Here is a 27,398-nt window from a genome sequence, read left to right on the forward strand (position 1 = left end):
AGGTGCTGGCCAGGCTGGCAGCATTCTAATCCCCCATAGCTCCTCAGGCAGACAGTGGAGCCTGGAGGTCCAGCAGGGGCCCTGGAGGGCAGGATGCTGTTGTAGCTGCCTAGTGGGTGGGGGCCAGCAGCCCCCAGTCCTTGCCTAAGGCCTGCCTCCAGGACTTCCAGGTGTGTTGGAGGGGCTGGGGAAGCCTGGGAAACCTTACTTCCATAACACCTATTCCGTTTCCCCATGATGCCAGGCAGGCGGGCTAGAGTGTGGGAGGTCTGTCTGCCTGCCTCTTCCTCCTCCTCTCCAAATTCCAGGAACAGGCAAGGGAGGCTCCAGTTGCGGAGGGAGAGAGCAAGCAGGCAGTCCGGCTGGGGGGGCGGGGGGCGGGGACTGGAGCGGGAGGCAAAATCCAGACGAAGCAAGAGACACCCACACCAGAGCCAGACTGGGGACAGACACACCGACGCTGACACATTCTCACACTCTGGGTCTGGTCCCCGTACACCACCCACCCTGCAGGGACACCCTGACACCCTCAGCCAATCCTGCCAATTCCCAGAACACTCCCTGGACACACATGAAGATCCAGGCCCTGGCCCCCACCCCGTACCCGCCCCCCCTGCAAACTGTGTGGGCTCCAGACTGCAGCCAGAGGGTGGAGAGGGGAGCAGAGGGAGGAAAGACAGCAGGAGTCAGAGGGGATGTGCAGCCAAGGCTCTGGGAGCTGGGGTATCAGTTGCCACACTCCTTTCCCAAAACCCAGTAAGTCAAGACAGCCCTGGTCATCTTGCCAGGGGCCCTGCCAGTTTCCCACACTCCCCAAACCACCACTACCAGAGAGGGGTGTGTGGGGGCTGCTGGGGGAGTGGAGATTACCCAATTCATTTGTCACAGGGGTAGGATTACCTTCCACAGATGCCTATCACCCCAGACCCCAGGCTCCCAAACAGACCCCAAAGAGGAGCAAACATACCCACCCCTCCAGCCCAAAGTAGGTGCTGCCCTGTCCAGGCCTCACATTTAGGGGTAGGCCCCACCCTCATTCCACACAGTTGTGAAGAGCACCCCACCTAAGATCCCAGAGTCTGAAAAAGGGTGGCCTTGGAGGGTGGCGGGGAAGGTCCCAGAAGGCAGCAGCAGCTTCCAGGACCAAATGATTTAGGGGGAGGAGAGCTAATTAACTGGGATCTGGGTCAATGCCCCCCAAACAGACCTGTAAGGTGACTCAGAAAATGTCCTCTCCCCCACACTAGTCAGTGGCAAGAACGACATCATGGCACATGTGGATGACTGTGCCCAGTGGGGGAGGCATGGGGGTGATCAGGATGGGGCTGCCCACAGTTAGCTTCCTGCCAGGCTGCCACATGGTTGGAGACCAGAGAGGTGGCCCAGAGTGGTGACAAGGTGTTCGAGATCAGCCTGAAGGGCAGATTTAAGAGCTCCAGCAAGCAGGGGCCAGAATTAAGGCATTCCAAGCCAAGGGTCTTCTCAGAACGGCCACTGCCTCTGCACTGGCCTCACCCATCTCGTGGAGTGCTGTGTACAACCACCTCGTGCACACTCGCTCACCCCTCAAAGGCCCTCTAAAGCAGAGATCCCAGCTCCCAAGCACTTGCTGGAGTCTGACCCTAGTGACCGCTGTGTTTCAGGACTGACATGCCCAGACTCCCAGGCAGAACTGATATCCCAGCTCCTCCCAGTGCACCCACATCCTTCACAGCCACAAACTCCCTGACTCCACAACCCCCCTTTGTCCTCCAGTTCCAAATACTCTTTCTCTTGTTTCCTCCCCCAGACTCATCCCCACCCCCTACAGGGGAAGCCCCAGGACTCCAAGCCACCCCCACTTCAACCTGGGGCTTCCCCTACCCAACCTCCCCATCAAGCACAAGGCCCTGGAGAAGAGCTTGGGGCATAAGCCCCAGTTTCCTAGCAAGACCTGGAATCCTTACCGAGCACCTCCCCAGAACAACCCTGCCCTATGATGACTACTGCCAGGGAAGGGAGTAAGAGACGTCTCTCAGAGCCAGGAACTGAGGAGGGGACCGTGGTCAGGGGCAAAGCTGAGGGCTGGGGGTAAGCAGCAGTGGGTGAGAGGGTATGGGAGTTTTCTCTGGGATCCCTCTGAGAACAGACACACATATGAACACCGCCTGCAGGTAGGAGAAGGAGCTGGCACCAGATGGGGGCTGAGGGTACCCCTCCCTGCCAGCACACTGGGCATCCTATCCAAGACAGGATGGACTGTGGAGAAATGTCTCCAAAGCTGCAGGGCATTTTTGGTCTGATTTCCATCACAGTTAATCCCCAGCCCCAGCCTAGCACACGGGGGACCTGCTCCCCCTCCCTGTGTCGCATCCTGACAATAGGGCAGTGCCCAGAGAAGAGAGGGGACCTAACCCAGTGAGTTTTCCAGCGCCCCCCCTCCCACATACACATCTGGCTAGCAGCTTCCCTACCTCGTGTGTGGCACCAGGTTCCAGACACCGGCAACAGAGCAAAGACAACCAGTCTATTCCATCCTCCCCTCACCAAAAAGCTTCCACAACCCCATGAAAGCACCAGACCCAGAGACATCGCTCCCCAGGCTGCCCTGGCTTCGCACCCAATCCTGACGGCTCCCCTCACTCCAAAGGGGACACCAGCTGAGCGGGGCCCCGCCCCCCGCCGGCTGCCTCTGGAGGGGGTGGGCCCCCGGGTTGATTCTCCCCAAACCACAGCACGGCTCAGATAACAGGAGGGAAAGGAGGGGGCTAGTCCATTGGGCATCCGATCTCTCCCCAAACAGGTTTGAAAGTCTTTTTGTTTTGCCTGTTTTTGAAGCGAAGAGAGCGAGCAGGAGTTCCCAGCCGTCTCTCTGCCAAAGCCCGGGCGGCGGGGACACGCGCGGCAGACAGCCCGGGACGCCTCACCGCGGCGCGCGAAGACACCGGCACGGACGGGCTCCCCCACCCCGAGCGCAGCGGCCGAGGGCTGGGAAGCCCAGGAAACCCCGCGTTCCCGTCGGAACCCGCCCGGCACCCGCTCCCCACCCGCGGCTCCCATCTGGAGCAGGCCACCCGGCCCCGATGCCTGCGGGAGCCTGAGGCGCTCCAAAACCCCCGGGGAGGAGGTTACCTCTGAGCGCGGGGACGCGGTCCGTCTAGGGCGCCCACGGGCGCGCGCGCGCTCGGCCGCTGCGCCTCAGTGCAGCTCGGCGTCAGAGGTGCGGGGTCCCGGGAGAGAAGCCGTCCGGGGGGCCGCGGCTCAGGGGCGCGGGGCGAAAGCAGCGGCCATGGCGAGTCACGTGCGGAGGCTGAAACTTTACCCAGCGCCTCAGACTGGGGGGGCGGAGGGTACGGAGCCGGGGTGTGGGGGGGAGGCCCTCTTCCCCCCAGGCCCGCCCCTGCCCGCCCACAGACCAATCACCAGTCAGGGGCGGGCCCACGGGGTCACGCCCATCCTCTCCTTAACAGACCCAAGGCTGGGAGAGTCTTAAAGGAGCCGCGCCTAACCCAAGGGTGGACCGTGGGAATCTGGGCGAAGCCCTCCCTCGCTCCCAAAAGCAGAGATTTAGAGGGAGGAGGGGGATGAAGTTCTGCGGTGAGAATGGAAAGAGGACTCGGTGGAGAACGGAGTACGGTGTGCGGTATCACACTCCCTTCTCCCTAACCACACACACCCACACTCAGCACCGTGATCACACACATCTCACACCTGAAGTGGGGGAGCGACAGCGTCGACAATGAAGTGAATACACGGACTCTGGCCTGAACTGTCTGACGCCCTTAGCTATAATCCTCGAGGGATCCGTTGTAACTGAGAGCTGTGACCTTGAACAAGTTACTTCCTTTCTCTGAATCTCAACTGAATCTCAATTTTTCTCAATTGTCAAAAACAAAACAAAACAAAACAAAAAACACCACCACACCACGAATGCAGGAGTAGAACTCGTCTCCTCATTCCCCAAACATCCTGTTCTCGTCCAAGCCTCCTCCTCAGCGTCCCTCCCACCCTTCATCCAAAAGGGCAATGACTCTTGGATCTACCCACAGCCAAGCAGGGGGCGCCCAGGAACACCCCTCCCGGCTAGAGGGTTCTCAAACTCTTCTAGCTCAGGTCCCAGGAGCCACCGGTGCAGGGGCTGAACCACTCTGCAGAGACCCAGGCCACATCACGGCCACAAGCCAGCTGCTCCGTTTGGGAGGACTATGGTCCTCCCCTCCAGACAGACTCTAGGCGGGGGGAGGAGAGAAAGAGGAATCTCTAGGGACACACACACACACACACACACACACACACACGCACGCACGCACACACGCACCCACACACCCACTGCCGGTCAGAGAAGTGGCCACAAGTGCCCCCACAGGACTTCCCATTGGAAGGGGAAGTGTCATACTCCCAGGCCTTCACCCTAGTGAGAAGCCGCTCAGCACGACCCTATTGGTGAGATTTCAGACCGCCGGTCCATGGCCCCGGCTTTCCAGACCCGGAGCGGACACGGGGTTTTGTCCACGGTCGCACTGGTTGTATAGCTGGGGCTAGAACTGAGGCGTCTGAGTCTCCCTCTCCAGCTCTGGCCCCCCAGCCTTGGTAAGGTGGTACAGCCGGCTGCCGGGATGCTGTGCCCTCGGTCCGGCGCTGGGGAAGGGCACCCGGGGAAGCGCCAGGCAGCGCTTCCCCAGGCTCTTTCCCGCCTGCTGGGCCCCGCTGTCTCCCCGCTCCGGTCTAGATTTCCGTCTGCCGGTGCGAACCGCCCGCCCAGCCCTCCCGCCCAGTCCCGTCCAGATCCATCCGCAAACATGCGCTCAGCGGGCAGGAATGCGCCAATGGCTCCCAGATGTGGACGCCGACGCTTAACCCCTTCTCCTCCAGCCCCTCACCCCCAGGTCTTCCAGCCTGAGCTCAGCCAGCAGCAGGGGGAGCCTCCCCGGTGAGAGACCAGCCTAGCAGGGCCGTCGGCGCCTCCCCCTCCATACACCCACACCCACAGGCTCCCCCTGGCCTAGATTCTACCTGTCGTCCATCCGAGACTCAGGGGAAAGCTCTGCTTAGAAAATGCAAGTGTTCATAAACACAGGTACCCATAGCAGCAAGGGCAGCCTTCATGCAGGCCGGCCAGCACCGGGGCGGCCGCTCCTGCAGCCACGACGCACACTCGCACCCGCAGGCGCAACACCTGCACACTCAGAGCTGTGTCCCCCCACCCCCATGTGCACTCCCGGGCACATGTGCACGCACACGCACACGAAACACACATCCAAGACAGGCACTTGTGACCACAGGGGCACACTCCGAAACAGACAGCAGGTCTGCATGCTCCCTAGAAAAGAAATGCACCCGCCCACAGCCCACTCCTCTCGGGGGTCAGACATCATGCACGAGCCTGCACCCTGAACACCTGCGGTGACTTCCTCCCTACCCAGGCACACAGCACTGCCCTTCCAGTATCTAACTCAAGCTTGACTCCAGGAGGCGGCAAATCTCTAGGTGGTTGTACAGCTGAACTTCCTCCCCCAAGACCTTGGGGGAGGGGGGGAGAGTGGAGGAAGCAGCAGGAGACTGCAGAGGGGGGAAAGCCACAGTCCAAGGGCTCTAGGCTCTTTTGTTGTTATTATTTTACTCATTTTCAAAGGACAATTTTGTTAGGAGGAGAAAGTAAAAGAGAGGCACCTGCATGGTCACAGGCAGGTAAGAGAGCTGCCAGTGCACAAATTGTACTGATCCAGCTCTCCACTCTTGAGGGAAGAAACTCCTTCGCGGCCCTCCCCTCCCCCTCCTGCACACAGAAATGGGCTTGGGAGGAGTCTAAGTCTGTGGTTTCCCAAGACAGCAATCCACTCCAAACAGTATGGGGTCAGTGACACCCCCAGCAGCCACAGGAGAAACAAAATAGCTTTGAGACACCCCAGGAGGATACACACTCTGGCAAAACAAGGTCTCTCCCAGCCTGTGGGGAACTCCTAAAGAGCAGCATCATTTAAATCTGAACTGTGGATGGGGAGCAATTGTCTCTCCAAGCCCACCTGGATGCAGGTGGTGTGGGGATCTGTGCTGGCAGGGGCCCCAGCAGACTCTGCCCCTGCCCAGCCTCCCTGCTCATCCCCAAAGGAGCTTCTCCCACAAGCACCTCCAAACCCCATGACCTTTTGATTCTCACAGGCCAGAAGGATGAGCTGGAGCTGAATTCCTATCTCCATTGTACAGATGATGAAAGTGAGGTGCCAAAGGAAATTACCTTGCCCAAGGTCACACAGTATTGCTTGTGGATGCCAACCCAGTCCCCTCTGCAACGCCTCTCCCCCATTTACTCAGAATCAAATGTATTTCTGCCCAGTACCCTGCAGCCTCTTCCTTTACCCCCCAACAGAGCACACTGGAGAAACAGCACCCTTGCCTGGCTCTCAAGATTTATGGGTGGTGCCGGGACATGCCAGAAAGAGAACAGAAAAAACACTGGGGCTGTGCACAGAGCCCCCCAACCCCACCCCAAGTGTGGTGCCCACCTGCCTGGCAGGCACAGCCCGGTGACTCAGCTGCATCCGGGGGAGATGCCAGGGCAGTGACTCACCTACCGAGAAGAGCTGAGCCTGGCTCCTTGCCAGCCGCAGGACAGAAGTGACTTAGTCACCCAGACCGTGATGCCCAACAGGCACAGCCCAGGCATAGGGGACAGGGGCAGCCAGTGTCCTCCTTAGTCCCCATAGTTACATGCGCCTCCTGGCGAAGGACGGGCATCCTGGGCCAAGGCCAGGCTGTGCCACCTCCTACTCCCACCACTGCCCACCCCCACCTAGCCAGCTCCAGTGCAGACAAGTTTTGTGAGACCTCTGAGCTGCCCTGCCCCCTACAGCCTGCCCCCTGCCCATCACTCACCACCCACTCTCCCACAAGCCCCACCTCCTCCTGCCACCCAAGTTGTACCCAGGCTGTGTGAGTCTCCTTTAACATGTCCTGGCAGCACATGCTGCCCCCACAGCCCCTCGCCCCCCCATACACACATGCACTCATACACACTTTTGCCAGCCCTGCTTCTGCCAGCAGCTGCTGAAGTTGTTGAGCAGGAGTGGAATCAGGAGGGTGGGGTGCAGGGATTGAGTTACCAGAGGCTGATGGGGTGGGCTGTCACCCAATCTCCTCCCCAGCTTGATCTCTCTGGGCACAGTTTTCCTCACCCACCTGCTTCCCTCCCACCTCTGGCTGGCAGCCTACTGCCCCCTAAGCCCCTCCGCCCCCACTCCACCCAAGCTAGAACGTAAACGTGCAAGTGTATTTGTCATGCTTAGACCAGACCACTGTATGAAAGACAGAGGGAGAGAGACAGAAGCGGAAATGGACAGAAAGGGCAATTCCCGTGCCATCGCCCCGTGACGCCCACCAGGTGTGTACATCCACGTGAACGCTGGGCCAGAAGGGGCCTGAGTGACTCCCCAAGTCCCAGGAGAGTAGATGGGGCCCGGGGGAATTGACAGGCTGAACAACCTCAATCCATTTGCACTATTGATTTCTCACACACTACAATAGGCCTGATGGGGGGGCAGTGTGATAAATCAGCCCCCCAGAGACAGAGAACTGAGTGGAGTGAGGGGGAGGGGCTCCGGCACCAGAATTCGTGGCCCACTGAGACCTGCTCCTGGGGGGGTGGGCAGGCGGCAGAGGAATATTAGATGTTGAGTGGCAGGAGGTGAGGGGGGTGGTGTTGGCTGAGGGCCAATTTGGACACCTCCTCCCAGTTGGGGGGGGGAGATCTGAGGCTGACTGGAAGAAAGAAAGCGGGGACCATCCGGGCCATGTTTGGCCACATAGGCAGAGCCCTGAACACCCCCGGGGGTCAGGGGGGGGCACCATTCACACCAGTCTCAGGAGCGGCACCTTCTGCAGCCTCCCGGGGATGGGGCCCTGGCAGCAGAGGATTCTCCACTGAATTCTCCACTGAACTTTCTCTGCCCTGCCAGCATCTTCCAGCTGCCCCAGAGTTCAGGCCTTAGAGGAGGGCTCACCTCCTGCATGGCGTGAGAAGCCTGTGGCAATCTCACCACTCTCCAGCCCTGCTCCTTCCTCTGTGGGGGGCTAGTAAGGACCATTGTGACAGAGGTATGGACCTGACAAAGGTTCTGAGAGTCGGGAAGCTGTCTCCCAGCCCTGGTCTGTCCCTAACTCATCCTGAGCTGTGGGCTAAGCTCTGGCCCTCTCTGGGACTCTAAAATGGGATTTGGACCGGATGCCTCTTCTCGAAGGTGTCTCCAAGTCCAGGACTCACCAGCCTCTGAGTCTGTTGGAAGCTGCCCAGCACCTCAATTCACACCAGTGGCCACAGGCCACCTAAACAAACTCCAACCCTGACCTCCTTCCAGCTGGACACAGACTCTTGCCACATGGTGGAGACTTATAAACAAACCAGGCTGGGGTTTACCCGGGACCCTGCACAAACAAGAAAGGGAAACAGACCAGGCGGCGCACCTGGCCTGGCCCTCCAGGCTGCCGTAGAGTACAGGAGGCACAACCAGGTGTGGTGGGGACAGTGACAAAGAGAGCAAAGGAGGCAGAGGAGCCGGCGTCAGGTCCCACTGCAGCCAGTGACTGATCAAATGTCAGAGAGCAATGCATGTCCCCTAAGTAGGCCTCAGTTTCCCCTCTGTAAGAGAACTGGGCCTCCGGTTCTACCAGTTCTGAGTCTAGCTGGGTTCTCTAGAGAGAACCCAGAGGGTCCCCGACCCCCTCCCTGCAGCCAGCCCATCTCCGTGGGGCTACTCTCCCGCCAGGCCCGGCCCTGCCCTCCAGCCTGCTTGCCCTGGCTGGCCCTGCCTCACTCCTTGGCCTGTCTGCTTACCTTCACCTTGGCCAGCCCCTCTGCTTGCCCCGTGCTTTTCTGCACGTCCTCCTGCCAGGGGACAGACCAACTAAAAATAGTCCCTGCAGCCTTTCTCGCCCACAGCTGCCCAAAAGAGCAGGAAATGAGGGGGGCAGGGAGGCCCGTGTCCTGCTCTCCCCCACAAACTCCCAGCTCAGAATCATGTCCAGCACTCCAGCCTGGGGCTAGTGCCAACTTGGCCATCTTGGGGGCATCCCACACCCCTTCCCTAGGGGGAGGCCTGCTCATAAGTACCTACAATCACAGAGCTGTCCCTGGCCCATGAGAGGAGAGAGGAGAGAGGAGGCAGGCGGTCTAAAGGGAAACCTTCCCAATTCCTGACAAATCAGTGCCGACCACAATGTGGGCACAAGAGGGCAGGGCCTGGCTCCAGTGGCTGGTCTTTTGAGGGCAGAGAGAATTGGCGTGGGGAAGTTTGTGCCAGTTTCCTTCATCCTGGCCCAGCTGGAGGGAAGACAAAATAGTGCCCCAGACTCAATTATGCTAATCCACTGCTCCCCTCAAATGTGTGGGTGCAAACATAAGGATCTCAATAACCACCCCCAGATACCATGGGAGAAAAGCTAAGAAGCATGGCAGAGGGGCTTGGCTGCCCGCATGTCAAGACAGAAGCCTGGAGGCCGGAGCCTGCCACGCCAGCGAGGCCTGTGTACCCCAGGCTGAGTCAGAGGCTAGTGCTATGGTGCCGGGGGCTGCAGTGTCCCCACCCCTGTCCCTCCTGGGATTCCTGACACCTCCCAGCCCTGGGAGAAGGCCCTCCCCATGCAGGAGGAAGGAAACCAGCTTAGTGACTCTGCAGGGCCCTGCGGGGCGGCTCTGCACCACAGGGCAGGCGGGAAACCCAGGCGTCCTGGCGCCCAGCCCGGAGAGTGAGTGAAATACCTTGGAGGGGAGGAAACAGCCCGGAGTGAGGCAGACACATGGTGCCCCAGCCGCTCCCAGATGTGACCCACACAGAGCAAGTGGCCCAGGGGGCTGCAGGGGAAAGTGAACACAGCGCTGAACAAGAAATGGGGCCAGGGGCTGGGGCTGGCCTGGCTCTCACCGGCCTGGCCGCCCTCCCCTCCTGCCATCAGTACCAGTACCAACAGGCCGCCAAATAGCAAAGTGGTCCTGGAGAACTGGCTGCGTTTTCCCCACCCCAGTCCCTCATCATCAGACCCCAGCCCTTTCATTCCTGAGCTTCCTCTGGCATCCCTTCCCCAGGGCCAAGCCAAGCCAAGCCAGGAGTCAACAAGCCCAAAGTGGTGGCTGGGAGGCCTGGGCAATGCCAGGGGCAGCCCTCTCACCATCCTCCCACTGGCTTTCCTCCTGCATGCCCGCTCCCAGCCGCCACACATATCTCAGCTGTCGCATCCGATTAGGACTCCTGCCCAGTGAGCCGGACAAGGAGGCCACTGGGCAGGGGCGGGGCAGGGACAAGGACGCTGAGCATGAGCGACAGAGGGAAGGTAGAGACAGGGCTCAGGGGAGACAGTGCAGAGCCCCATAGCAAAGAAAAGACAGTGGAGAGTTTTGTCCTCTCTGACCATAGACTTTCTGGGGGCCGCTTCCACCTGTGTCAAGGGGATTCAGCAGCCCTGGGGGCAATAGCCCTGCTGGGTTTTCCACTCCCCCCAGTGAGCAAGGATGGAAAGGCAAACAGACTGACCTAGATTTGAAAAGAGAGTCCATCCTAGACCCGCACCCCCATAACTAGTACCCTTTACATAGGACTTTAACATACTCTGTCTCAGAGGCCTTTAAAGCAGCGCCCGGCCAGACAGCAAGGCTTGGGACCAACTGGGGCCGAGAGACCTGTATGCAGCTGTGTTTCAGACGCAGGCTTTTGATCTCAGAATGTCTATTCTCCATCTCAGGGTCAAGGGCAGACCTAAGTCTGCAGTCACTCCATTATGTAGCCTTTCCTCCAAAACCAAACACAGTAGAGGATCTGGAAACGACCCAGGAATGCAGAGCATGCCCCACACCTAGACGGCTACCAGAGAAGGGATGTCTTCCACCCCACTCCATAGAGAGGTGGAGAGCAACCCTAAGTCTGACAGGTCTCTTCTGCCACTCCCCTCCCCAATCTGTTACAGAGGTAGTATCCACATTCACCGAGGTAACTCAGACAAGTCATGCACCCCTCCTGCAACCAGAGGCAACCCCTCCAAACCAGAATGACGTGCTCTCATCTCCAGAAAGCAAGGCTATGATGTCAGCCCCCAACTGGGGGGAGGGAGCCACCTTCAACAGTAGGTAGCATGCAGTCCTCTCCCAGAGAGCCTGCAGGAAGGCAAAGCTTTGGGTAACACCAGGAGCCTGAAGCTCTGAAAGCCAAGGAGCCCAGGGAGCTGGCATGGCTGGGCAGCCTCCTTGATCTGGTCCACACCCCCTTTCCCAGCCATCTGGGCTGAGCCTGTTCTGGCTTGGGCCACACTCTGGGATCTCTCCCTTCCATGAGCGTAAGTCACCTCTCTGCAAAGCATATAGATCTTACCACCACGTGTTCTCTACACACACACACACACACACACACACACACACACACACACACACACTCGGTGGGGGGAGCTCTTTGCAATAGGTGTTGGCAGGGACAGGGCTTTAAGCCTAAATAACTTTCCCCAGAGGAATAGGTGACCAAAAACCTCTCACAACCTCCACTGTCCCTCCAGCCTATCTTTGGCCACCCAAGAGAGAGCTGAGCCTGGAACCAGGCATGAGTTATCCTACAAGGTGAGTGTGTGTGCGTGTGTGCACACGCTTGTGTGTGCACACAAAATCCTGAGCTTTTTGGGCCCAGAGGCAGATAGGATGCAAGAGAGAAATCCCCCTGGGAGGCTCAGATCCCTGGGTTGCCTCTGCTGCTGCGAGCTCTCTATTACCCAGGCTCTGCCAATTCTCCTGTCGAGGTGAGGTGGGGGAAGGGGTATTAGGCAACACTGCAAAGAAGGGTGCAAGGGCGTGGGGCCTGAGCAGACCTTCCCCCCACTTTCCATTCTTAGCTAGAGAACAGAGACTGCCTCAGGCAAGTGCAGGAAGGGCGCTGGAGGGTGCAAGGTTACTCCGCTTCCAGACACCCGGCTGTTCCCAGGCTCCCACCTCCCTGGACTACCGTGAGCAGTGGGGGAGGAGGGATGGGGAAAGCCTGAACCGGCGAAAGGGAAATGGCCAGATCAGAAGCGGCAAGGCCGGTCGGAGGCGGCGGAGGGGAGAGTGGGAGGGGTGTGCGTTTTCCTACCTGCTCAGGCACGGGCTGGCAGGGGGCGATGGGGTTCCCAGGAGAACTGGGGAAGCCCTCTCAGCTCGATTCAGGATTCCCCCCAGCTTCTGGGTTAGGCTGCTGCAAGAGCACGGGTTCCCGTTGGGTCCTAAAGCCCACTCGCCAGACGGTAGGCGCTCCCCGCCCTCTCTGCCAGCCTGACTGGGTCAGCGGGTGCAGGCCGCGACCAGAGTGGGAGGAGCTGGCTGGGAGAAGGATGGGGGCTCTGAGTCACGGGCTGGGGACAGGCACAGCCCTCCGTCTCAGATGCACAGCACATGGGTGACTTTAGCTGAGACTGGGATAATACGGGACAGGAAGAAACAGATCTTTCTTCTCCCTGCCCAGCAGATGGATTGGGGTATGAGCACCGAGGAGGGGCTACCAGCTCTTGCCTTACCACTCCTGCTAAGCAACATTCTCAGCTCCAGAGAACATTGGCATGGGGCAGAACATTGGCATGGGGCGTTCATTTGGACTGGTGCTCCCTGCTATCCTCCCCGATGTTCTAAATGCCTACAACGACGCCAGAGTGGGTGGAAAGCCTGGTTTCCAGCAGTAAAAAGGGCAGAAAGACTTGGGTAACAGTGGGAGCTGGTAGTTCTGCTTGCAGGGACTGTGATGTGAGTCTGGGTGGGTGGAGGTGTGTGGTACACATGTGCAGGTGAGGGCGTGTGGGGATGGAGACATCAGACTCCACCCATGGGTGGGACAGGCAGGGTCTGAGGAAGAACAGGGTGCAGAAGATAGGGGTCACCCAGCCCGTAATAGGACCCTGAGACTGTACCGGACAGAATAAATTGGAGAATGCTTCTGGTACCATGCAGGGGTGACATGGGGGTGCAGAAGACAGAGGGCCCTTTGATTACAATTAGATCAGTTTCTAGTTTCAGACCTGGCTTAGGGCCGGCAACCTTGTTGACAGCTCAAAGGGAGAGCCCAGGGTGGGGACAGGGTGAGGTGCATGGAGGTCCACGGGGCGCTGGACTGAGGACATTTTGCAAGGAGTTGCATGCCATCTCCAGTAGCAGCCCAGAGCAGGGAAAGTGTCATGGGGTGAAGGGCCAGGGGAAGTCAGGGCCAGGCTTAGTCAGGGCCAGGTTTGAGGGCCAAAGGAGAGCGTGGCCTCTTCCTAGAAGGGGAGAGGGCAGCAGTCCTGCCTCCACCTCCTCTGTCCTGCAGGAAGAAACCAAGGATGGAGGGCCCGGGGTGGAGTCCTGGGGTGAGCTCAGGTCAAGCCTCTCACCCTAAAGTGCCTCAGTTCTCTCCCAGCTGTTAAACAGGGCTCTCGGTTCTTCCCAGGCAGTTAATGAGTGTTTACAAAAGAGCTTGGAGATCCTCAGATCTCAGCTGGGCCACCACTACAGTTATAATGCTCAATAAGGGCTGAGTGTTATTTGGGGAGGGGCGGGGTAGGGGAAGACAGAAACAGACTACCCTCTCACAAAGTGAGGCTAAAACCAAGCTCAAGAGAAGCACAAGCCTCAGCTGCCACAGGATATCCTTGTGCCCGGGATGGAGGTCACGCACCCCGTACCTCTAACCACTGTGAAGGCTGGCCTCCAGCTAGCCGTAGGCAGAACCCAGACTAGCAGCTGGTCTTCATTAACTCCAGCTCTTCCACCCCCCACTGTGAACCCACAGCTTCTACAGGCCGAGGCCAGGGGGGCTGCCCTAGCTCGACCTTGCAGCTGACTCTGGGCTACGGGGCACCACACCGAAGACCAAGTTACCAGCTGAAAATAAAGTTGAAGCTTGCAAGGCTCCCTTCTCCCATCCGGAGCAAGGAGAGAGGAAAGAAAGGAGTGTGGGGGTGAGAGGGTGGAGGTGGGGGAATTTAGGGCAAACAGCAGGCAGTGAAGTCAGCTGGATGGAGGCCCAGAAACCCCCACACCCTGGGGCCAAGTTTTACTCTAGCTTTGCTTTCAGCTCAGTCTTGGCTAGGCCCCAAACTAGGGAAGGCCCTGGCTGCCCTTTTCCGCCTCCCTACCCCCACCCTTATTAAATACACATTTTATCTCTCAGCATCTTCATTATCTTAACTGAAGGAGACAAGCAGTGGATGGCGGCAGAGAGCGTCAGGAGAGGGGGGGCGGGTGTGGGGAGCAGGCGCACCCTTGTTATAAAGTGCTGATCTAGCTCTTTCAGGCAGTGTGGGAAACAGAGGAGGGATCAAAGGGAGCGAGGCTGATTCAGAACTCAATTAGGGCTTTTTAAAAAAGGAGCTGGCTCTCTCCTTTCGCCAGTCTTCAGACAGCCTTTGCGCAGGCCCCTTGCACCCAATTAGTTTCTACTGCCAGTGCCTTGGGGCTGGGGTTGAAAATCAAGGGGAGGCCAGAGGGCACACCTTCTCTCCCTTCAGAGCAGAGGGCAACCTGCTGCTGTGTGTAGCTTAAAAGAGACTGTCTTAGAGGGCACCTCACCTTTTCAGGAGGAACCCGAGATCACAACTTTCCCCATAAGTTGAAGTGGGACATCAAAGGTGGGTCCCTCCCTTATCCAACTAGAGGTACAACTGCCAGGTAGTCCAGCCAGTCTCCCGGGGTACAGGGAGCATCTAGACAGGCAGCCCTTTCCCCAGCCAGTGGGCAGGACTTTTGGCTTCCTGGAAGCTCATGAAGTTGCCTCAGGCAAAATACATCAGAGGGAGCGACTGGAACAGCAGAGGTGAGGCCAGTGGAGGTCCCACAACTGCCAAGACAGACCTGTGAGCTGGGGCAAGGTGCCGACAGGGCCTGCCCTACCTCAGCGCAACGCATGCGTGCTTGCCACGGATTAGAGCCGTCCCGGGCTTGGAGGGAAGGCCTCTTACTTGTTCACTTTTCTGTTCATTCAGCAATTGTTTACTGAATCCCTCCCAGAGTGGCGCAGGGTAGTGCTGGGGAGGGGGCATACCTCAATCTTGCTTTCTCATTTGGCCCCCTTCAGGAGTCCAGGTAACTCCCCCAAGTCCTATCGCATCCCCACTTCTTACTGTTATGTCTTAAAAGAGCACTGGATAAAAGCAGGGAGCAAGGGTGGGTGGGGAACGAGAACAGGGCTCTGCCAACTTTTTTGATCTCTGGGTAGCTTGGACCTCACACACTTGCCAGTTATCTAGCCACAGGCAAGTCTTCACTGAGCCAGAAATGTCAGTGGCAGCTCTGGGGTTGAAGCTCACACCAACTTTATTGTGTCTGTTCTTTCCATGGCAATCCCCACCAACGCTGTATGGAGGCTTAATCTGCTTCTTTGAAGAATATAAAGCAGAATATAGGCGCACACCCCACCACCTTCAAGAGGGAGAATGTAGGTCATCACGTTTGCCACTTGTGTGTGAGGTAGCCTATGATCCTGGCAAAACGAGCCATCCTGTTCCACTGCATCCATCACCACCTTCCCAAAGCTCTCAGCTTTGGTGAGAAAAGCCAGCAAGGACCTTCTTCCCCTCAGTCTGCTTCCTGGCTGTCTGAACTACACTGAAGACTCCACTGACAAACACATCAGCTTCTGCTCCCACAAGGGCAGCGGAAGCCAAGCAGGGACTCTAAGTCGGCTTCACGCATCATTGACAGAACCAACCCTGTTCCAATTGCTAAGTCTTAAGAGCAGCAATGACCTAGAAATCGACAGTGGGGGGTGGGAGTGGGGGTGAGAACTGAAGGGAAAGAGACTAACAAACCAGTGCACACAAAACCCCATTTCCAAATACCAAGGGAAGGGGAAAGAGGTAGAGGGGAGAGAAACGTGGCCCCTTTCAATCTGTAAACGTGATCTTGGCTCAGAGCCATGGAGGATGCTTGGCCGTCCCACTGCGAGGCAGGCCGTGTTCCCGAAGCAAGCCCACAGCTCCGAGGAAGGTGCCAAGCCTCAAACACAACGAGGTGGGGAGGCCGTTCTTTTTTGGGCAGGATCCTACTGTGGACACAGAACAGACAGCAGCTGCCCACAGTGTGGAAACAAACTGTAAAGCAGTCACGTCTCTTAAGGCTGCAGCATCCAATAAAATGTAATTTAAATCAAGCCTCGCATCTGTTCTCAATCCCGTTCAGTCTCTGCTTTCCATCAGCCTTCGGACAATCTTTGCAATTATACTTATTAACCCCTTAAAGCCTCCCCCTTCCCAAGCCAGTGGGTACAGGGCTGTTCTCCCAAAGACCCTCGGAGGGCATGGATGCTCTAATGAAGGAAGGTGAGGTGAGACAATGCTTACGCTCTGTCCTCGGGCTCTGCTCTGCTTCTGCGCTGCGGATCGTGTTCATTTCGAAGGGCTCTCTGTGCACCCGTCTCCTGCCCTGTATCACCTGCTGCACGCCAGCTCACATTGCAAGCAGACAGTGGGCAGCATGAATGAACCGGTGGCCGGCAGATCTTTTGTACACATATCAAGTTCCCAACTCAAGTCCATGTTCGAGGCAGGAGGAGGTAGCAGGAAAAGCGCAGACTTGGCACCGGCCAGCCCTCACACATGGTTGGCATTCCAAACATTTACTCGAATCATGAAAAGTATAGCAGGCTCGAAAACTTGAGTCTTTTTTTTTCACCTTCCCTCAAAACTACCCCAGCCCCACCCCTGCCCTCCCAGGGTAGTCAGTGCTATCATGGTGCCCTCTGGTGTCCCCATCACAAACTGCCACTGGAAATCCAACGCAGACACAGGGACCTGAAACCATATGGATTAATTTATCTAATAAGAGTAGAAAAACATGAGGTTCATTTGAAAATCCAACCCCAGACTAAGGCACCCTGAAATAAGCGGCTCTATCTGAAGACAGTTGAGACTACAGGGCCAGTTTGGGGAAGGATTTTCACATTGCCTTCTGAAAACTTGTGTGCTCTTGAAATGCTTAAAAAGACAAAGCATGCCACATGAAAATAAATATGCTCACAATCTGTAGTTCCATTCTCCTTCCCACTCCCATGGCCTTGGGAATGCCCAAGAAACTCAATGAGTCTTTAAAATGTCACAATGTGGAAGTATCTGCAACATGAACACAGTATACTCCAAAAAGAAATTTTTCTGATTAAAGTGTCCTCCAAACCTCCATGTAGACTTGTTTATTTTCCTGGATTACTTTTTCATTCTTCTAGTCCCAAAGCTCTTCAAAAAATACCAATGGTTTGAGGAAACGAGGTGACTAGACATACACCCTACAACATTAACGTACACACATACAGGCAATATTGCTCACAGACACACAAGTGGTAGAGGTAGCGAGCATAATTAAAAAGGGTCCAGTTGGTCATTTTTAATGTGTAAAAACAGTAAGATCCCAAAATATTATTTTGTGCTAATGTTCATGAATCAGTCAAGTAAAACTGATCCATTTCAAGTAAAAAGGCCTTACTTGTTTTCAGACCTCAGTGTGTAACACACTAAAACGAAGACTCCAGAGCTCTCTAAATATCAGCTGGATACTGATGGATGGAGGATTCGGATAAAATAAAAGAATTTATGGTAATCCAGTAGCTAAAATATTTCCAATTAAAGCTCTGTCTTTCAGAGCATGCTCTATTTCTTCTTCTTCAATCTTCAAGGACACCTAGAAAAAAGAAAAGAACATTTCATGGTGGACAACTCATAAGGTTTTATCACACCACCTTCTACCATGTCACCCCTTTCTCACAAGAGTCAAGTTAAACACTGCTCTTTCAATGGCCTGACCAAGCATCTCGCTTACACTCCAGTCCCATCCTCCCAGGTAACCCTATCTAGCAAAAAACCAATCATTTATTTAATTAGGGTAATTTTTTTAATCTTTATTTTTAGTAAAAGATACATTCTCTAAAACAGAGCACTCAAAAGCTGCATCACACTAAGAAGCAGTCATCTGTACCTTGGAGAAGCGTGTTTCCTTGTTTTTCTTTAACCCTAAAATGCCCCTGGCCTCCAAGAGCCCCGAAAGTGACAAACATTCTGACTGGTCCACAGCTGCCACCTGCTGTTTGCGACAGACGTTACTATAGGCGTCATATAACTGGAGGAGACAAGGAAGAACAAATGTCACTTCAAAGTTCCATCTCTTATAATCTTCTAAAAATGTGAAGTCTGATTTTGCAAAAATGTTGTATGAACAGTTTAACTTCCTCTCTTCAATAAAGTTCTTGAACAGACATTGTGTAGCTACTGTCAAGAATCTACACTGCAATGCTGGAAGGGCTTTATATATCCCACAGAGAGAGGCAGAAATGAAGGGGAAAAGATTAATGGTAAATTTTCAACCACAACCCATGGGAAATAAAATCAGCTGCCTGTTATATGGTACCAGTATTTATTTCTTACTGTTAAAATCCATTTTTAATTCATATCAGCTGGAGCCTAAATAGGCCTTTTGGAAAATATCTGCTCTGCAAAACAGATTCTCATCTCCACCCTGGCGCTAGATGCTGAGATTCCCAACTAACCTTCCCCAGAGTGACCTCTTTGGTTTTCAACTGCCTGGTCAAGAGCAGCAAAGCACAGACCAGGATCTTCTGCTGAAGAGGGAAGGAATCTTGTGCTCCTTGTGGCTTCAAAGCCATTCTGCTGCCATCAACTTCTGATATGACTTGGGATATGTGAACAAGGCCGACACGCTTGGGAACCAGTGACTCAGAGGGTGATTTACCTATGAAGTAAATAAATTGAACTTAATGAGAGTTTAGAAATAATGTGCATCAAGACAGATGATACCAAGCTTTAACCACAGGAAATTCAGATACAGTAGTGTGGTGAGCAAAGCAAAGGTCCTGTCACTGGAGACAACACTAATCTCAGAAGGATGCATAACTAATGGGAGATGACTGGGAAAGCAGTTACCCTTTTTCTGGGCAGAATGGTAAACTACTCTGTGATTTAGTAACAGAGTCAAAATGCAGCTCATGAAAAATAAGGATCACAGACTACTGTATTCTCTCTTGGAAGTTCCTAATAGCTCAAAAGTAAAGGAGAACAGAACCAGGAAGCCACGATAATGACTGGGCCTGACAATTAAGAAAGGAGAAAAAAAGTCGGCAAAAATTACCTAATAGTCTGAATCAAATGAGTGGCTTAATGTGGACAAGTCACTCTTTACATCAGCCCTCCCCAAAGCTCCCCCAGATGATTTCTGAGGTTTGATCCATCTGCCCAAGCTGTTTGAAGGTATGAGATATCCCAAACACTTGAGAAAATTTGATGGGTTATCTTAGCAGACAGTACCTCAGAGGCCGGAAGCTGAGAAACTGCCAACAAGCCACATAGGATGTAGCCTCATTGTTTGGAGACGCATGAATTGCAGGACAGAGGAGGGATTTGCTCTGAAGTTACTTCAGGCAAAGTCCATGTGCAATTGGCCGGCAACATGCTTCTGTTTCACTACCACACATGGATGCTGCGAAGGACCAATAGCAGTAGAGAGGAACTAGAGCCTTGATCAAGTAATGGGATATTAAGGCTGAAAGGGATTTTGAGATCTATGTTTGGTCCCTAGCTGCTGGCTGACCACAGGGCCAGCAAGTGGTCATCTTCCATTTTGGTTGAGTAGCTTCAATGCTAGGGAATCTCCTCTATGCCAAAACAGCCCAGTTAGTGCCAGTTATTAAAAATTATGTTCCTAGGGGCCTGTCTGGTGGCACAAGGGGTAAAGTGTAGCATTATGAAGCTGTCTGCAGCTACTGCAGCACGAGTTGGATCCCAGGCAGGGAGCTGACCCACATGGTGTGGCAGACCACTCCTGTCCCGCCCACTGCTCCCCTCAGCAGTGTATTTTAGTGGATCTGCCTATTCTGCTCCCCACGCTGTCTCTGCTGAATCCTCTTAGCTCCTGCACGTCTAGCCTGTACCCCAGTTCTTGTATGCATAAATAATTAAAAAAAAAAAAAAAAAACTGTGCTTCTTATACTTCATTGAAGTCAGTCTCCAAACAGCTTTCTAAAGTCATTAAAAGCTACTTGCACATATACCAGAAGTCAACAGATAGGAGCTAGGTTGGTCAAATCATTTCTGCCAGGAACTTACAATGTCTTTTAGCTATGTTTGTGTGCTGGCTGTATTCAAGGGGCCACTGAAAAACCTAGATATTATGTGTAGGGGAGAAAGGGAATAATCTACAAAACAGAAGAGAATTCAGCCTCACATCCATGCATTGGCATATATTAGCTGCCATCAGTCTGGGCAGTAAGTTTGGCTACCTCTGGAAAATTTTTTATTTTCTTTCAACAAGTTGATGAAAGTTTTCTGTGGAACTATAGTTCTAAAAACAATTAAATCAGACTGTCCTGTTTTCAAAGATTAACAATGAACAGTAAACACTGACAAGGTATATAGTTCATGGCCATTTTACATCTGCAGGCGATAAGAGAACAAGGCCGAGGAAAGGAAAGCTAATTTTGTCATTTTCGTGATAGCCTGCAGTTCACTGGAACAGAATCATCTTGGTATCTCCACTCTCAGACCTGTTTGAAGGTATGAGATATCCCAAACTGAACTCAATCCTTTCACTGTCTGATTACCTCTTACTTAGCAGATTTTGTTTTCACCTATAGCAAGACTACACTGTACTCAACACAAGCACTCAGAGAGAAGTTAACCTGACCTGCTGTCTTTAGTTTTCACGCCTAGAGCTTGAGAAAAAACTCACTCTGTCCCACTCATTTATGTAATGTCCTTGGGAACTCATTTCTAGTAGTACATGGACCACAGCACTGGCAGGCATGGTTAAATAATGCGAGTGACTTCAAACGCACACATATAAATGGGTGAATGTGGCATTAACCATGTCCACTTCACCTTTTACCGCTTCTGTCAGAACAGTCAAGCTTCCAATTATAAAAGAAGACAGGAAAGAGATAAGCTACTTACATTCAGACAGTGGTTTGAGGATAGTCTGGCTTTTGACATCTGACTCTACAATTTCAATAGCTCTCCTATAAAAAAATATTTCTAAAATTAATTTAGGCTAGGACAAGCTAAGCCAAACACCACACCAAATCACCATGCTCAAAAACAGTCATGTTAACAAAAAACAACATATTTTTAGATCTTTAAAGCCCCCAAATAAAACAAGGCTATGTCTCAGCTAAAGGGGACTTAATTGCCTTGAAACAATTCACAGACCAAGGCATCTGAGAAACTTCAATGTTACATGGTTTTCTCTTGGAGTTGCCAAGTAGGTCATCAAACATTGAGCCAATGGTAACATTATGGATGAGGAGAAAATGGCATGGATAGGAGAGAGGATATGTAGTGTGAGTTACTGATCTAGACAGAGCCAGTACCACCCATACACCCCAGACCTAACCAGAGTCCTCAGTCCTATACACATAGGATCTGTGTAGGCCAGAGTACAGTCATCTACACAACTACTGCTCACAGCTACAGTCTTTACCCAAGTTGTTTGCTGACTAGGGGAACTTTTAAATCCAGGATCATGCCATCTAGCAACAGTCTAGCTTACTCTCCTACTGCTCTTTCCAAAGTACTTTGCCCACAGGAAGCCATCAGCCAGACCTGGATCTTCTGCATGGCAGTAGGGGGAGGCTGGACCGGCAGGCCAGCACAGCAAGTGCAATTTTAATGGCCCGAGTGTCCCTACTGGGAAGGAAGAAATTTCATCAGTCAGCACAGAGCCTTTCCCCAGCAGGAGGGGCAGGGGGATGGGAAGGGAGAAAGAGAGGTCTGGAGTACAACTGGGGGGGGGGACCACCAACTGGTGGAAGGGGTGCTCACAAAAGCAAAGGAAGGGGAAAAAAAGTCTAAAGGCAAAGATGGTTCAGGTCCATAAATAAACCTGCTTGAGACCAGCTAATGGAAAAGTAAACTGGAGTCTTTTTTAATACAAATGTAATTAACCAATCTATAATCACCACAGGGAGTGCCAGCAACATCTCATTTGTTTCTCCCTCTGTAGGTAATGGACTGATAATGTTTCAGACATTAACACGGTGGAAATGCAGAGCTCCCCACTGAGAAACAAGTCCTCCTTTCTGAGCGTAAAAAGTGGCAGGATGGAACCTCTTAAGCCACATTCACTTGAGTTACATGAGACAATTAATGACATTTCTTCTTCTTCTTCTTCTTTTTAAATAAAATCAGGCAGTGCCATAACTCACCTGCAAACATCTAGTGCTTTTCGAACATCCCCGGAAACAGCAGAGACTTTTCGGGCACAAAACTGAATTGCAGCATTGTCTAGAACCTGATCTCTAGAGACCTTAGAGAAGACAATAAAGGATGAGTCTGGACTGTAAGAAAAAACCCTCTCTGTCAGGTAAGTGTCAGACAAATATTTTCATATTTAAGCCTAAACTTGATTGGCCACCCATTAGGGTCTAGGCTCTTTCTGTTCCTAAGTAAAATGGGAACTTAAATGAGCAAAATTAATCTAAACTAAATCTATTTGGTCATTTTCAAAAAAATTTTTTTCATATGCCCTAAAATACGCATTTGAGTGATTCCTCTAGCTCTTATTTTTATTTCAACACTGAGGCGGCCAAATAAATGGAGCTGTGAGTGGAAATTCATATAAAATGTTCTCACCATGGCCTAAAAGAACTCCTTGCTCTATTAGTAAAGCTATCGAAGCAAAATACCTCACGACGATAGCTGGGATTCCCAAGACAGGTGACCTCAGAGCACATAATGTGGCACAAGGTTGGCACTCACCTTACTAAGTCTGTCCTGCAAGATAGTGGCTATCTGACTTCTGGTATAAGGTGGGAAGTTCAGCAGTTGTGGCTTACATTTTTTTCTAGCTTGCAACCTTGGCAGAATTCTGTCTGTGAGATCCAAGGTATTAGCAACACCTGAGGAGAGAAGTAACACTTGTCACCACTGACCATCCTGAAAGGAAAGCCAGCCCCTTGGAAAGTGACATCCAATTCCCAGCTATAGTCCACATTCTGGCTGTCTGCTTTCCACCTGCTGCACATGCTCACCCAACGCCACCAGTTAAGAGGTACAGTCATCACAGTCTGCTCTTTTCAAGTTAGGGTTAGAATTGTTCACTAATACACAGAACCCCAAAAGCCAATTATCCTTGAAATGCAGTATTACGTATGTCATTTTTATGCAGATTTAACAAAAACTGGCATGATTTACATTAAAAATTACTAATATTTGGGCCTCCTAGGGGGCCTAGGGCTTAAGTCTCAGTGCTATCACCGCTATGGCCTGAGACCCATGTCCTGCCTGGGCGCAGAAGACCTCTCCTATCTCCCCGCTGCTCCCCTCAGCAGTGTTTCAGTAGATCTGCCTGTCTGCTCCCCACTCTGTCTCTGGTGAATCCTCTCACTCCCCACACCTCTGGCCTACACTACAGTTCCACTGCCCCCCAAATTACTATTATTTCATAGAAATTTTATTTTGATAAGAAAGCAGAAAACTGGCTTAAGATAAGGCAAGGGTGCTAGGTGAAGAAATTAAGGAAATTCTTCACAAGCACTATGCAGCATTAACAACCGAGCACTAACCAATGAGCACCAGTCGTGAGTTGCTCAGCCACGGCCATTCAAACAGTGTGTACAATACATCCTGCCCTTTGCTGTCCAGCTGATCCATCTCATCCAACACCAACACACTGCACATAAAGAGAAATAGTTAGGTGACTATGTTCATCTTAACTCTCCAATTTGTTTGAGCTGGGTTGACTCTCACTCATGTTCCTGTAGCTGAGACCAGAATGAAGATCATGATCTCACCTATCTCCAGTCACAGTTACAACAACTCTCTTACTTTCATGGGGAAAAAAAAAACTTTTCAAGTAGCTAGTGTAGAAACAGTTTTTTTCCCAATATAAAATGAGAAGGTATGTATTTTTTCTTTCCTCTTTCCCCTTAGGCTTATATAAATACTTCTAATTCTCATAAAGCAAACATAGGAAATATACTTTTGATGAGCAAACTGATCAATACAAGAGACTAGAATGTGCCTGTTGTGGGCAACAGACTTTGCAGATTTTCATAACAACAGAGCTACTCACATCATGGGGCCCTTCTCCACAGTCATATGGTTTTCTAGTTTCTTCATCATGTCCTTCCCAGCTGGCCTGGATACTCCTTCCTGACAAATCTCCTGAGCAATAGCTGGGAATACAGCCTGGGCACTCCTCAAGGACATGCAATTCAGCATGATAGTTTTAAAGTCTTGCAGCTCTTTCTAGAAAAATGCAAACATGGGTGTTATTTTGGCTTTGGATAGAAAGATTTGATGGAGGGGCCTCCCTGGCAGCCTAGGGGTTTAAGTCTCAGCACTATCACCCCTATGGCTTGAGTTCAATCCCCTGCCATGGAGCTAAACCATATATGGCACAGCAGGCCTCTCCTTTTTCACCCATTTGTTCCCCTCAGCAGTGTATTTCAGTAGATCAGCCAGTTCTGCTCCCCACGCTGTCTCTGGTGAATCCTCTCACCCCCACACCTCTTGGCTCATACCCCAGATCTTCTATGCCAAAAAAAAGGATGGGATTCTGAAGTTAAAGGAGTTAGCAACATACAAGAAAGTAAGCTCTAATTTTACTGGAAAGATTGAGGTAATGAAGCTAAAAATGTATTGTTTGGGGGAATCTTCAATCTCCTAAACACTTCTATTCTTTCTTAACCCTCAATAACTAAGAATTGTTTAATGGTAATTCAGACTCTCAATGTACCTTGAGGTCTTGCAGAATTCGGCTTAAGCAGGCAGTTTTTCCAGTTCCAGGAGCCCCAGAAAGATAAAGACTTCCAGCTTTCGTCCCACAGATGTGATCCCTCAGGAAATTCCTGATGACATCCATCTCCTTTTCCCTGGCAGGCAGCCGATCCGGGAGAGCTGTATTCAGGACCAGCTTTGCTTGTTGGTAGCAAGTGCCTGTGCCAGACATGAAAGGACAATTAGACACAACAGAGGTGACTGAAAGACCCCCAGGGCCACATTTGGAGCCTCCAGTCTCGTTTATGAGACTGCATTAACAGCTGCCACGTAAGAACAAACCTTCTTGTTTGAACAGTCTCATACACGCAGATTCCTTCTCTGGTGGACATCTCTGCTCAGAATTTGTTGTAATCTCTTGAACTTTTGGGACCGAGATATTTATTTTGTTTTGGCAAACTCCGGTTTGTTCTCTTTTGCTAGGAGATTTAATCCCCAGTTGATTGTCAAATATCAACCTGCGCCCCTTAGGAATATGTGAGCGAGGGGGTCCATTCTCTTTCTTTCCTTGCTTTGGTGGAGAACAGGAAGCTAGGTGGGGAGTGTTGCACAGGTTGTCATCACCTGAAACATGTTAAAATCAAAACGTGGTCATTAATATCAGTGGATATTAAATGGATTTGCAAAAAGGGCCCTCCCTGGTGGCACAAGGGGTTAAAGCACAGCACTATGAAGCGATCACAGCCACTGCAGCATGAGTTTTATTCCCAGCCAGGGATCTGACCCACACAGTGCAGATCGCTCCTGTCTCGACCACTGCTTCCCCTCAGCAGTGCATTTCAGTAGATCTGCCTGTTCCGCTCCCCACTCTGTCTCTGGTGAATCCTCTCACCCCTACCTCTGGCCTGTATCCTAGTTCTTGTATGCATAAATGAATAAATCTTTAAAAAAATGGATTTGCAATGAGCTTGGCCTCCCCCTAGAAGGGACCATCTACGGTAAGGACAGCCAAAATAAAATGTCTCTCCTCCAGACGCACATACTGACCACCAGATGGCACCAATGACTCTTACTATATTTAACAGAAACCGTGTTTTAGTGGGATGAACTTCTGCAATTGTACTAAAACAAGGTTTCTAAACTTTGGTTTGTTGCTATCTTGAACCAGAAATTCTTCGGGGTGGTGGTTGTCCTGTGCATTGTAAATTTAGCAGGACCTTTGGCCTTTATCCACTATGCCAGTAGTGTCCCCTCAGTTGACAACCAAAAATGCCTCTAGATGTTGCCAAATCACCCCTCACTAAAAACAGATGTTCTAGAAGAAGCATGTCACCTGCTTCTCTTAGCTTCACAAATACTGCGGCAGATTTCGAAATACTATTTGCTATCTGACTATCTGCAAGATCACTCAAGCTACTGACAGCATCAAGTTCACTATTCAGGAACTGAAGGTCAGCCCTACTATGTGGTCCAGGAAGTGCTCTCCCTGAGTGGCTTAGCTCTGAAGTCCAGTAAGCACGTAGCAATCATTCTGAAAACAACCAAAGTAGGTAGCGATTTTAACTGAATTTAAAAGCTGCTTCAAAGGACTAGGCATCTTATCACCCGGGAAAGAGAGGGTGTGAGACACTAGTCAGAACATTATACTTAGGTAACTGATAGCTTACCCAAACGTTTTCTGGGGCTGAGAGGCAGAACTCCTTCACGGGAAGGATGAGGTTTGGCCTGGACATCTGTCAGCTCTAGTCTGGTGTCACGGCATTGCTTAGCTTTGCCCAACGTCTGAGACAGCTTCTTTCTTGGAAAGGGTATCGTGGCCTGGGACTGGGATCTGGTTTGAGGCATGATGAGAACACAACTGAATACAAAAAAGAGGACAGTCAGTCAACATGTAAAAGTGAGGACAAAATACTGAAGGAATTTATACGGGTGACAAAACCTCATTTCATTTGTAAAGGATGTCATAACAAAATGTTGGCCTTTAGTTCTGCTTCACCTGCAAAGCCGGCAGTAACAGCCAACACTTGTTGACCTGCTATGGGTAGGACACTGCTACACCACGACTCCCGTGAGTCCTACCAGAGAGGTGGAGACATCTCTGTCCTGAACTGAGAAAACCGAGGAGCACACAGGGCCCAGGCCACAGCAAAGAAGGCTAACCCCCAGGAGTGTGGCTGCAACAGGGTGGTCCCCAGGAAAAGGGCGGCTCCAGGTTCCCTGCCCCACCCAAAAGGCGGCAGGCAGGTTTTGGGGTTCAGGGGTGTCCCTCTCCCTGCCCTGTAACATGGCTTCAGAGTCCAAGCTCTTAACCACTTGGTGCAGCATAAGTTTCTCTCAGCTGATTTCGTTAGCACGTCTGACACCCGGCTCCAGTCTCAGTCTAACGACAGCCAGCGCAGTCCAGCAACCTCCGACAGTCAGCCTTCCCCAAGCCCTCGGTCTGTCCTCCGCCCCGTTCGGAGTCCCCATGCCACGCACCCCCCACCTCAAAGCGAACGTCTCCCTCCTACAGCGTCCAACAACTTCCCCTCACGCACACCCGCCAGGCTACTCCGCGGGTGCACAGCTCCCGTCCCTCACCCGGACCTCAGCCCCCCACGATCTGACCTGTCCTCCCCGCCCTCCAGCTCCGGCCGCAAGGAAGCCCGCGGTCCTCGCCACAGCCGCCCCCAACTCCTCCAACTCCCGGAGCAATCTCTCCTGCTCTACTCCTCGCCCAGGCGTCACCTCAGTGCCGT

General features: G+C 52.5%; 1 protein-coding gene across 1 annotated transcript; it reads right to left on the bottom strand.

The window, feature by feature from the left end:
- Window positions 1-17,527: 17,527 nt before the first annotated feature.
- CDC6 (cell division cycle 6) lies at window positions 17,528-27,396 on the bottom strand. Its single transcript, XM_004684223.2, has 12 exons — window positions 27,388-27,396; window positions 26,328-26,518; window positions 25,003-25,284; window positions 24,680-24,879; window positions 24,014-24,189; window positions 23,505-23,611; window positions 22,699-22,838; window positions 22,146-22,246; window positions 20,896-20,960; window positions 18,480-18,682; window positions 17,912-18,052; window positions 17,528-17,617 (listed from the first exon to the last, which is right to left on the bottom strand). The coding sequence occupies exons 2-12, from the start codon at window positions 26,503-26,505 to the stop codon at window positions 17,528-17,530; spliced, it is 1,683 nt and encodes a 560-aa protein (XP_004684280.1). The 5' UTR covers window positions 26,506-26,518; window positions 27,388-27,396.
- Between the last annotated feature and the right edge of the window lie 2 nt (window positions 27,397-27,398).

Source organism: Condylura cristata, unplaced genomic scaffold (genome assembly GCF_000260355.1).
Source record: "Condylura cristata isolate star-nosed mole 26May11 unplaced genomic scaffold, ConCri1.0 scaffold00017, whole genome shotgun sequence".
NCBI classification, from domain to species: Eukaryota; Metazoa; Chordata; class Mammalia; order Eulipotyphla; family Talpidae; genus Condylura; species Condylura cristata.